Source organism: Arachis ipaensis, chromosome B10 (assembly GCF_059453495.1).
Source record: "Arachis ipaensis isolate K30076 ecotype BB chromosome B10, ASM5945349v1, whole genome shotgun sequence".
Classification (NCBI taxonomy): Eukaryota; Viridiplantae; Streptophyta; class Magnoliopsida; order Fabales; family Fabaceae; genus Arachis; species Arachis ipaensis.
In genome coordinates, this window is record NC_142435.1 from 99,436,496 (window position 1) to 99,449,626 (window position 13,131).

The 13,131-nt window shown below is 33.9% G+C and overlaps 1 protein-coding gene across 1 annotated transcript; it reads right to left on the bottom strand.

Moving 5' to 3' along the window:
- Window positions 1-1,394: 1,394 nt before the first annotated feature.
- On the bottom strand, window positions 1,395-3,410 carry LOC107623163 (large ribosomal subunit protein P1). The gene is made up of 3 exons (XM_016325327.3): window positions 2,705-3,410; window positions 2,378-2,593; window positions 1,395-1,667 (listed from the first exon to the last, which is right to left on the bottom strand). The coding sequence occupies exons 1-3, from the start codon at window positions 2,771-2,773 to the stop codon at window positions 1,614-1,616; spliced, it is 339 nt and encodes a 112-aa protein (XP_016180813.1). The 5' UTR covers window positions 2,774-3,410; the 3' UTR covers window positions 1,395-1,613.
- Between the last annotated feature and the right edge of the window lie 9,721 nt (window positions 3,411-13,131).

The following is a 13,131-nucleotide window of genomic DNA, read 5'->3' on the forward strand; positions in this document are numbered from 1 at the left end:
TTTTTTATATTATTTTTTTAGTGTTTTGCTTTTTCATGTATATTATTATTTTTAATTGTTTTTTAATTCATTATTATATGAATTTTTTTATGATATTTCTTATTATTTTTTATGTATTTTATTAGTGTTTTATCTTTTAATTTAATATTTATTAGTATTTTTATGTATTAAAATATATTTTGTTAATTTTTATATGTTATTTTAATTTAGTAAGTAAATATTAATTTTATTATAAAATAATGTCTATCTATTCAAATATAAAATAAAATGATAGGATAATATAAAATATTATTTAAATTGATGTCTTTTTTAATAATTTTTCATCTAAAAATAATTTTGAGTAATATAATTTAAACAATATTTATTTTACTATAATCTATTTTAATATAAAAATTGCCAAACATAAATCACGTTAACATAATTACGCAAATTAAAATCCAAACACACTCGATGGCTAATTTTTTTTATATTAATTAAATATATGTGTAATACATTGTTATTGGAATATTATGTTTTTTTATGGTGTTTTATTCAAATCGGACGGTCCGATTTGTTTAAAGAAAAAATAAACTACAAATCGGAGAGTCTGATTTGTTGGAAGGAAAAAATAAACTACAAATCAGATAGTACGATATGTATTTTTTTTTTTTAAATAAAAATCAGATGATCCGATTTTAACATTAAAAATTTTTTTATTTTCGAAATCACAAATCGATACTATTTGTAATTGTTTGTTTAAAAAAAAAATAATACAAACAAATCAGTACCTCCGATTTGAATATCCCATACCAGTGTGAAACACACCTCTCCTCACAGCTTCTTGTTATACACCTCTCTCTCTCTCTGACACATAAAAAATAATCCACACTCGATCATCACTCGATCATCCGTCCAGTGAGACACAACTCGGAATGCTCAAAATAGACGAGTCAAGCAAATTTAATTATGATATTTAAAAACAGGTCAATTTGTCGACTCGAATAACGGCGAGTTAACATCGAGCACGGAATGGCTCGTCTAAATGATTTTTTTTTTCTGGTTATATAGTCTCTTTTTACAGGTGTCTCACTACCCTAATTCATAACCCTAAAATGGCTCTCAACTCTCATTTCAGACGCTCTGCTCTTCTGCAAATAAATTGAAAAAAATTTACCAAAGTCTACAATATAAATTTGTTTATTTTTTTGGGTGTCTAGAATATAAATGAGTTTGATTTTTAACTACAATGCCGGAGAGGTTTAGAGTTTCACACAATGATGCAAATGCCATATCATAGAATATCCGCCCTAGATCTTTCCAGCAAAATATAATTGCTGGCGTGTTCTATGTTTAGGAAATTGTTTCTTGAGTCATACAAATTAGAAGCTGAGAAGAAAAAAGAACACGGAGAAAAATTAAGATATTAAATGCAAAATAGAAACATAGCTAAATTAGAAAAATCCATCGGCTACGAATATTCAAAAAGAAAATAATAACCACAAAATTAAACACTTAATTGAGATATCGTTTGGCTAAAATTCAATTCAACAAAAAAACTATAGAGCAAAAGTTTTCCCGAGACCCCTCCTTGGAAGGAATACTAGTTTGGCTATAACAAACTAAAAGAAAGAAAACTAATCAAACAAACTGAAGCCCATGTCATCGTCACTCTCTTCCTTGGGCTCCTCCTGCAAATGAAAAATTCACAAGTGCAAAGGGTAAGCTAAAAAATCATGCAATATAACCTTTTATAAAGCTGTGAGGTTAACCACAACTGATAAATAATGGTAATTACACTTGATAATCCAATTAACTAGGTTGTCATTTTACTGGTTAGTTTGAGTGATGATAATTCGCATCAACAAATATAGCATTTTTTATCCTTTTATAGGAAAACATACAAGTATTTCTTTTTTTAGAAGAAAAGAGCATACAAGTCTGTAAGTAATTTTTAGAAGAAACATTATTTAGCTACCAGATTAGTCATACGATTCAAACCTTGATTCACATAGAACAAACAAAAATATCAATTACACAAGTTACAAAAATATGCAAACACAATTCAGTAACAAATGCCTTAAATTTCCTAATCTGATTGAAGTTTGCAAGATAAAAGTTTAATCAATTGCAATTAGAAAAATCATGACATCACATCAGTCATTAGCATCCTCATTTCAAAACTTTTTTCATATCTAAATCATTTTTAAAATCAAAATATTCAAAATCTGAAAATTCTAACAGTGTATCATTGTTTATAATCCATAACATTATATTGACAAATTTCACAACAGAAAGAACTAATTTAAAAACCTAACAAAATACGCTATCACCATTTCTTAATATGCCTAACTAGCAATTAGAAATTATATCAAGACAAAAAAGTATTCAAATTGAATACCTTCTTCTCCTCCTTGGCAGGTGCGGCTTCAGCAGCACCACCGGCGGCGGCACCGCCAGCAGGAGCTGCGACGGCGACGGCACCACCGCCACCAGATCCGGCGTTCAAGACGAGATCCTCGATGTTCCTCTTCTGAGCAAGCTTTGCGAAGAGGCTGGGCCAGAATGCCTCAACTGTAACATTAGCAGCCTTCAACAAAGTGTTAATCTTCTCCGCCTGAACGAACACACAAAAACGACAACAAATTGTTACAAGACGCAGAAGAGAGAGATCTAAAACATAATGCGGTTGAATGAATTGAAATGAGAATAGAGAGAAAGTACTAACAGTGATTGGGATCTCTTCGTCGTGGAGAATCAAAGAGGCATAGGTGCAGCCCAACTCGCTGGAACCCATTGCAGAGCAAGTGAATCGTTTGAAGCTAGGAATGCGCCTGGTGCTCTGAACTGCAACGTTGGCTAGGGTTTTTACTTCTTCAGCTGTGCAGGTCTATATATAGTAGTGATACTCATGTTCATTGGGTTTCCCTATTTTTTTTATTTTTTGAGGTTTTCTTTTTCTTTTCGTCTTTTTTTTTATATTATTTTTGTGGTTTGAGCAAATTATGGGTTGGGCTGTGTTTGGACTATGTACTTTTAACAGATGGGTCATCAGTACTTGGATTTCGTAGTTGGGCTTATTAAGGCCATGGAGAATTATGCCAATCCAAAACTTCAGAGAGCTTTAGCCCAAAATAGTTCCAGAGCCAAAAACAGACAAAAAGGATCTCTCTTGTACTAGCGACCAAATCTTTACCAGTGATCCTCCAATTCATAGCTTTCACCAATTTGATGATTGTACTGTTGTAGTCCGTAAATTGAGCTTAGGACATCATGATCCCTCAATCCCTTTTCAACTCAATAAACACGCTGATGAACACTCTCTTGTTATGCTGGACTAATGTGAAATAACAACAATTTTATTTTAGTCTTGGAGTTCAATCTCAACAACTACGGTAGTGTAATTAAGATCTTAGAGATTAAATTGATAAAAAAGAGAGCACTGTAAAAATTTATAGTCTTGCGCTAACACTCACATGTTTTACTTGATTCAACTATTTCATTGTGACGAAGTCCGAACTTTGAAAACAAACGCTAGGGAATGATATAAGCTTATACGGCTTCCGTGATCCACAGTGGGAGCTTGAAAAAAAAAATTTAAGGAAACCCAAATTTAACATAAAAATTACATAATAGTAATATTTATATTAAAATAAAATTTATAAACATAATTATTTTTAATTTTGTTACTAATAAGATAATAAATAAATAATTTTACGGATAAAAAATATAAAATAATTTATAATGATATTTTTCGAATATTGAGTGATTTAAAATTTATAATACTTATTGAATATTATTTTTAGTTAAAAGACATTTAATTAAAAAATCAATAAATATAAAATAATACTAAATTACAACAACAATAAAGCCTCGTTCCATTAGGTGGAGCCGGTTACATTAATCAAACAACGCCACTGAACTCTATCATGTATTATATCTATAGAGAGACCATTTATATGTAGATCTCGTTTGACCACTTCATGGATGGTCTTATAGGTCTTCCTCTACCTTTCACTCCTTGACCATCTTCAATCTCATCCACCCTCCTGACTGGGTGTTTTGTCGGTTTTCTTTTTACATGTCCGAACCACCTGAGACGCGATTCTACCATCTTTTCCACAATAGATGCTACTCCAACCTTCTCTCTTATATCTTCATTCCTTATTCTATCCAATTGCGTATGACCACTCATCCATCTCCACATCTTCATCTCTGCTACACTTAGCTTATGTTCGTGCAACCCTTTGACCGCCCAACACTCTGTACCATAAAGTATAACCAGTCTGATAGCGGTGTGATAGAATTTACCTTTAAGTTTTAAAGGCACTTTTTTGTTACATATAAAATCAGATGCACTCCGCCATTTTGACCAACGTACTTGGATCCTATGATTTACATCCTGTTCAATCTCTCCATTATCCTGTATGATGCACCTAAGATACTTAAAACTCTTAACTTTTTGTAGGATGTTATCTCCAATCTTCACCTCTATATTAGGGTTTTACCTTCGTAAGCCAAACTTACATTTCATATATTCTGTCTTGCTACGGCTTATGCACAGACCATACACTTCTAGAGCTTCTCTCTATAACTCCAACTTCTTATTTAGGTCTTCCGTTGACTCTCCCATAAGGACGATATCATCGGCAAAAAGCATGCATCATGGTACAGGCTCTTGGATATGCTCTGTGAATACTTCCAAGACTAATGTGAAAAGGTATGGATTTAAGGATGATCCCTGGTGTAATCCTATACCAATAGGAAATTCCTTTGTCACACCACCTTGAGTCTTCACACTAGTTGTAACCCCATCATACATGTCTTTAATTGCACGCATATATGTGATCCTTACTCTCTTCTTTTCTAAAACCTTTCATAAAACCTCCCTTGACACTCTTTCGTACGCTTTTTTCCAAATCAATAAACACCATATGTAGATCCTTTTTATTACCATGATACCTCTCCATCATCCTTCTTAACATGTATATCGCTTCAGTGATGGATCTTCCTAGCATAAAACCAAATTGGTTCTCAATTACTTGTGTCTCATGTCTCAGCCTTCGTTCTATCACCCTTTCCATAACTTCATGGTATGGCTCATGATCCCTCTATGATTTTCGCAACTTTGTATATCCCCTTTATTCTTGTAGATAGGTACCAAGGTGTTCTTTCTCCACTCATCTGGCATCTTCTTAAACTTTAAAATCTCATTAAAAAGCTTGGTTAACCAACTGACACCTTTCTCTCCAAGGCCCTTCCAAACTTCAATCGGGATATTATCGAGTCCTAATGTCCTGCCATTTTTTATCCGCTTTAGAGCCTCTTTTACTTCGAAATCTCGAATCTTTCGATAGTAGTCGAAGTTTTGATCTTCTTCCCTCGTGCATAACTGACCAAGGCTCAGAAGAGTCTTTTGTCATTTCATTAAATAACTCGTAGAAGTAGCTCTTTATCCTATGCACTTAACCTGATCCAAGTCTCTCGTTCTTCTTTCACGGCTCTTTGCGATTTTATATATACCTTTTTCTCCTTCTTTTGTGCCTAAGGACTGGTAGAGACCGTCATATACTATTGTTCTTTCTTTGTTTATAGCCACTTTTGTTTTTTTCTTAGCCTCCTTATATTTTTTCCAATTATCTGCATTGCGGCACAAAGTCCACTATTTAAAGCACACCCTTTTTGCCTTTATCTTTTCTTGTACACTCACATTCCACCACCAGGACTCCTTGTCTCTTAGTCCCATCCCTCTAGATTCAGCAAAAATTTCTTTTGCTATTTTTCTAATAACTTCTGTCATCTCTCTCCACATCTCTTCCGCGCTTCTGTTCCCATCCCACTTTTGCCTCTTCTTCTACCCGTCTTAGAAAGCTTCTTTGTTCCTCACCTTTCATCCTCTACCACCTCGTCCTTGAGTTTTTCGTATGATGTCTTTTTCTCAACGTGAAAATCCATGACAAGCATCTTATGTTGTGTTGTTAAACTCTCTCCCGGAATAATTTTACTATTAATGTAAAATTTTTGGTCGACTATTCTCAACAAGAAGAAGTTAATTTGAAAGTTTGTCATGCCACTTTTATATGTTCGTCTCTCTTTTTAAAACATGTATTCGCAATGAGAAGATCAAAAGTTGAGGAAAAAGTCCCAAAACCATGGCCTCCGTAAATACTTCTATACTCAGTCACTTCTTTTCCCACATGGCCATTTAAATCTCCTCCTAAGAAAATCTTATCTCCCAAAGATATGTCTTGAACCAAACTCTCGAGATCCTCCCAAAATCTTATCTTGTGTTGCTCTTTCAAACCCGCTTGCGGTGCATAGGCGCTAATCCCATGAAAAGTACCTCCTTCCACCACAAGTTTGATAGAGATGATCCGATCTCCCACTCTCTTAACATCCACTACGTCCTTCTTCCACTGCTTATCCACGGTAATACCTACCCTATTCTTATTCTTCACCTTTCCCATATATCAAAGTTTGAAATCGGAAGTATCCAACTCCCTAGCCTTCGCACCAACCCATTTTATTTCTTATAGGCACATGATGTTAATCTTCCTCCTTATCATGGTATCCACCACCTCCATAGATTTTTTTGTTAGAGTGCCTATATTCCATGTCCCAAATCTCAACATTTTGTCACCTCGACCTTTACCTTTTTCTTTGTGAACTAGTTTATTTACCCTCGTCCGTTCACGAAAATGCGAGAACCCTTACTCATTTAACACTACACTCGAGCATCGATGCAGCGGCTCTTGCTCATTTGACACTGTACGCAAGCCATACAGCGCATTGCTTCCGGGCAATGACCTAGCTTGAGCGCAATAACGTCTTTGATCCATGTCATGAAGATTCGACTAAATTTTTATGTTGGCTGTCGAAGACCTAACACAACCCTTCTCCTTTATCCGGGTTTGGGACTGGCTATGCACCACAAGTGTAACATAGACGGAGTTATAAAATAATACTAAATTAAATAAATAAATAAATTATCTAATTTCACAGAGATGATGCAAAAAAATAATTGCTTGAACTCAAAATTTAGATTAAAAGATTGAAACTTTTTAATTTCAACTTGCAAATTCTTTTATCAATCTATAAAAATACAATAACATCAATATTTATTGAATATTTTAATATTTTTGTATAATATAAAAAATTAAATTAAATAAATAGTAAAATATAAAATAGTACTAAATTAAATAAATTAAAATCATAATATTTTTATAATATTTTTGCGTGTTTTAATTTTGGTTTGAACAACAAAGGCTAGGGCTGGAAGTGAGTTGAGCTGAGCCGAGTTAGACTAAACTCAAGTTCGGCTCACGAAAATTGAGTTTGACTCAGTGTTCTAAAAATCAAACCGGACCGGCCGGTTCGACCGGATTAACCGAGAACCGGTCCTCTAGCCGGTTTGGTTACTGTGAAAAACCGTTTGGCAAAAAACCGGTATAAAAACCGGTCGAACCGGCAGTTAACCGGTGAACCGATAAAACCGGTCGGTTTTTTAACGGTTTTCAAAATTATAATTAAAAAAAAAGAAAATGGATAATATAAAAGCCCAATTTCCCAATTCCCCTCCATCAGAAAAAACCCTAACCCACTGCGGCACTACCCCTTCCCCCTCTCTCTCTCTCTCTCTCTCTCAGCCAGCAGCTCCTCTTCTCTCTAAGCCAGCAGCCAGCAGCCACCGCCTCCACCGTCGCCGAACTCTTCTTGTCAGTAAGAGGGTGCCTCGCCGCCAGTAGTGACAAACAGAGGGTTAGCTCAAAGCTCTTTGCCGTCCATTCTCTTCTCCTCCACGTCGTGGCCTTTACACTTACAGATCGAAGCTCGTGGCCATCTTCACTACATCGTCTTCGTCTTCTTCGTTGTGGACTTGCATATCGAAGTGCGGTCAGTTGGATTCCTCCATCTTCTTCGTCGTGAACTTGCTCGATCCTTGTCTCTGTCTCGTCGTTCCTCCCTTGCCGGTAGTTGAGTTTCGCTCTTTCCTCGCCGCTTGTTTCGCTTTTCCTTCGAAGTCAGATTGATTCTTCTGTCCTCTGTAACTCTGCTTCATTTTTTTCTTTTGTTAATTTCTATGAATTTGAGTTTCTGTATTTTAATGATTCAAACTTATGTTTGCTTTAATTTATGGTTGCTTATTTTATTAGTTTTATTGAGGTACTGAAATCTGATTCTTGGTTGCTGTTTCTTTTACTTCTGAGTTAGTGTTGATGGTGGTATGATGGCTGAGTTTGGATTAATGGTGTAATTTTTGTCTCTGGATTCTCTGATTGATGAGTATTGTTGATTACTTGCAAGAACTTAGGGGAGAATAGTGTTGTTGGCTTGTTGCTGCCTCTGTGTTAAGTGTTAACTGTTAAGTGTGTTAAGTTTTTTGTTTTTATAATTTTTATGAAATTGGAATAATTATTGATGGTTGATTTCAGGAAATCTGGTATAATTTTGTTATGGTGTTTTACTGCTCTCCTGAATTTTGGAAAATTTTGATGATAGTTGTTGGTGTTATGTTAAATTTTCTAAAATAATTTTATTGATGATTGATGATATTTTTTTAAATATTTGAAATTATATATTTAAATTTTAATAATTTTATTTAATATTTAATTAAACCGGTTGAACTCCGGTTGAACCCCGGTCGAACCATTGAACCAGTGAACCAGTTACTCTACCGGTTCAATGACCGGTCCGGTTCTCGCAACCTTGGTTTGACTCATAGCTCAACTCATTAACAATCGAACCTATTTCTTAAGCTCAAGATTGGCGAAAGCTCATGAGCTCTCGAGTTGGCTTAAATAACAAGAACATAATCTATAATTTTATATCAATAAATTATAACTTATATATATTAAAAATATTAATTTTATATATTGTGTATCTATTAATTATGAATTTTTTATTTATATCCTACATTAAAATAATTATAAAATTTTAAATAAGAACATTAATATATGTAAAATTATATATTGCTATTTTATATGTATATATATAATATTAAAAGTATAAACTAAATGTATACAGGATATGTGTGTATATATATTAAAAAATGAGTTGAGCTTATCCAAATTTAAACTCAGTTAATTTAATTTATGAGCTCAATTTTAGGCTCAAGCTCGGGTCATCAACTCATAAACTCAGCTTGTCGAACTATTAGCGAGTCGAGTTCAAACTGACTCATGAGTTAGCTTGACTCACTTTTAGCCCTAACAAAGACAAAAAAATGTCAGCTGTATTTTATTTTAAATTGCAATACTTTAAGTTAAAATTAACATACTAAACCAATTGAACTACAATTTTTTTTTTATAGAAATACTACTAATTATTTTATAAAACGTTTGGGAGGGGGATCATAGCCCCCATTGTCTGCTATAAGCTCAGCCACTGCTGATCCATATCCCATCCAAATGCATATGTATTATCGGTATAAGTTCATTACTTTGCAATTCATATTTAATTTGAAATTTAAATTTTCTAAATTTTAAATTTTACTTTAAAAGGTAAAGTGTGATCTCTTTTCATTTATTTTATAGGTAGAACAAAAAAAAATATGAAAAAAAATTATTCAAAAATAAAAAATTATACTTTATCCTCTAAAACAAAAATTCAAAATTTAGAAGATTCATATTTTTTAATTTGCAATTGAATAAATAATTATGTTTTTTCGGGCTAGACATAAAGACTAGAGAGAAAAACTTCTGTTTGGTCAATGTCAATAGCAATATAATTGATACATCATCGACATTTCACCCACCACTAATTAGCCCCAATAGGCTAATTGCAAGAGAAACTGGACAAGTTTAACAAGAATAAAATTTACCGCTTCAGCTGAATTGTTTGTGTGAGGTTATTTTCTCTTTCTAATTGGCACAATTAACTTTTGAAAGCTTGGATAAAAATAACTAACAACTCCTCTAGGATCAAACTAACAAGTGTCCAAAAGCGAGGATATAATCCATAAACGAAACCACATAGTTGGTCGTGTTGATAAGAACAAATAGCGTCAAGAAGAGAGTTGTAGAAAAATCAAAGGAATCAAAGTTGGCTAGTTCTATGATTGTTGCGAGTCAAAGGAGGGGTGAAGAGTTGACCGCGTAAACGGTACAATTCAAGCACGCGTCAAAAGGCCAATGCCCAATACACACAATAAAGAAAGTTCCAGTATAGTCCAAACTCACAAAGCGCACACGCAAAGAAACTTCAAGAAAATTCCAAATCACTAAATCTTCCACGCCTCCTTCACCAATTGATTATAAATACTCACTAGCTCATTCATCGTTCCTCATCGGCTTTCAAACAGCTATCTGTCTATCTAAGCAAAAAGATCATAGTTTCCATTCTCCAAATTCTTCGAAAGAATATAAAGATGTTTATGTCTATGTTCAGCCACTTCGAGGTGTCGCAGGGTCAGAAGTGGAGCTTTACTCTTGGAATGGGCCCCACAACGGACAAAACCTCGAAGCCCAACAAGGAAGGCCCGCCTTGCTCCACCGCTACAGAAGAGTCGAAAACCAAAACGGTCAGAAAGAATCCGAGTGGAAACCCGACCCGTTGGAGGCCCATGATTGCGCCCGAGTTTGATGGCATCAACTGCTTCGAATCCATCGTGCCTTGTTGAGTTTTGAGTTTCCACGTCACGGATCATTAGTTTGATACTTTGATGATACCGTACCATACTGTATTAATTCAATTTTTATATTGATTAATTTGTTCTGTATAGATGAACACCATTACACCAATGATAAATTGAATATTTCAATTTAAATTCTTCTTCCATAGCATTCTGCTAATACTTCTTATTATTATATCGATGATAACACCGGCTATCTGACAAGAATCTTGATCTACAATTGAAGATCTGGTCTAATTTAATTATAAATTTGAATTGATATATACATGTTTTTTTTTTCGCTCATAAAAGTGGCTTTGCTAATAACCGACCATGGTCGGTAAAGTAAGTTCACCGTTGATTTGAGTCGGTCCAAGTCCAATAGGCTCGGTGGTGCACAGTGATTGTTTGAAAATCAAAATAAAAAAATCAAAGTGTGATGTAATTTCTATGAAATAATTAATGTCATATACGGCTACGCACAAGCAAGCATTGAAAATGTGTGTGGTCTTGGAAACGAAACACACAAATTAATGAAATTATAGACATGGTTTCGTGTTTTGACTTTTGATTACGGCTACATCATGTTATTGTTGCAAATAGAAAAATCCGCGTGCATACATATGCTTTAAAATGGAAGAGTCAGAGAAGGGAGAACAAGAACAACCTTTAATTATCTGAAAAAGAAAAATGTGAAAAAGGCTGGAGATTGAAGATCCACAAAGATTGAACAAACAGATAAAAAATGTTGCGTGGTTTGTAGTACCAAAGCGCCAATCAATCCAACCATATAACAGTATTATGTATAACATATATTACATCAAAATGATATTTATTAAAAAATCAACTATCAAATTAATTATATGTGTTTTTAATTTATTTTTTTTACGTATAATATATATTTTATATAAATAATTAATTCGATAAATAATTTTTTATATTTTTCATTTTTTTATTATTTTTATTATCGTCATCATCTATTTAATCTTTTTTTATATATATTTAAAAAAATAGAGCAAAAAAGTTTTGATTCCTAACATAAAAAATTTTGACAAATACAAAATTTTTTATGTACAGTACATAAATTTTTGAAGTATCATATATAAAAAATGGTAGTTTCTTCTAAATCCATGACAATTTTATAGATGATTTACTCTCACTTAGGTGTCACCATCACAATTATTGATCAAGTAAAGTTTTTAAAACTTTATTAATTAATTTATTGGTGATAGTAAAAGCTTTTAATGAATCTATAACATAAACATACTACATTAGCTAGTGTATATACATACTGTATAATGTATTGGGGAACATTTGTAATTATAATTTTTAATCTCTAATTTAAAAAAAAAAATACCCTCCATTTCTTCCTGAAATTGAACATACATCTCTGAGAACTAGGAAAACGCAAAGCATCTATAGTACCCAATCCTGTTTCGTTTTTTGGCCTTCGTTGTATGTTATACCACACAGTAATCAACCCAACGTCCATTTAGCAAGCATTATATATCTTTCGAGTTACTGGAGTCGGAACTGGTACTCTGGTTCCGTTGGCTAGGCATTGCCATTAACTGAGGAGAGGCCGAACGCTAACCTGATGTGGCTCCAACAGAGAATTTGTAGCTGAACTTCTGATTATGATGAAACTGTGGCTGGTGGAATCTGGTTTACCATCCCCATTTTTTAGCCGCCATTGAATTAGATGCGGCGGATTAAGTAAGGTCACCTCCCTCCAGTAGTTCAATTTTACTCATTCAAGCTCAACCTTTGGTTGTCATCAAGGTATGTCCGATTAAATTTTTTTATTAATCTAGATTAGTTTAATTTTGATGAAAGTCTCTGCCTTTTCAACGTTTCTTTGTTTAGGGTGTTGGGTTGCTATTATGGAATTTGGAATTTAAGTCACATTATCCAGTTTTATGTTGTGGCTAGGTTTGGAGGATTGAAATAAAAACCTTATACTGGACTTGTAAACAATTGGGTTAGTTTAAATGGGTTTGGTTCTGGTAATTGTACCTGTAGCTTAGGTTAGCTTCCTGTAGTTGCTGCCTTTGGTTCTGTTTATTCACTTTTTTGTTCACCATCCTGGATTGTGGTAGGTGTCAAATTATGTCCACAAACAAGCATGATGTTAAGAATGATTCAGATGATGATTTGGGTGATGATTTCGATTATGAACTGACTCCACAAGATGATGTTGATTCGTTGAATTTTACTAGCAAGAGTGAACAAGATTGTGGTGTAAAAAGAATAACAAATTTAATGGTAGAGGATATTTGGAACTTGGAGTTTAGGACAGAGGATGATGCTTGCCAATTTTATAATGCTTATGCTTGTTGGCATGGCTTCGTAATGAGGAAGGATGACGTCGTGAGGGCTAAGGAAGGTAAAATCATTTGCAGAAAACTTGTCTGCAATAAGGAGGGTTGGAGGAACATGAGGTATATTGATTTGGATAATAGATCAAGGGAGGCAAGGTCACTCACGCGAACCAAGTGTCCAGCTCGGCTCAAGGTAAAGGTTGACTACGGCTGTGGTAGATTGAA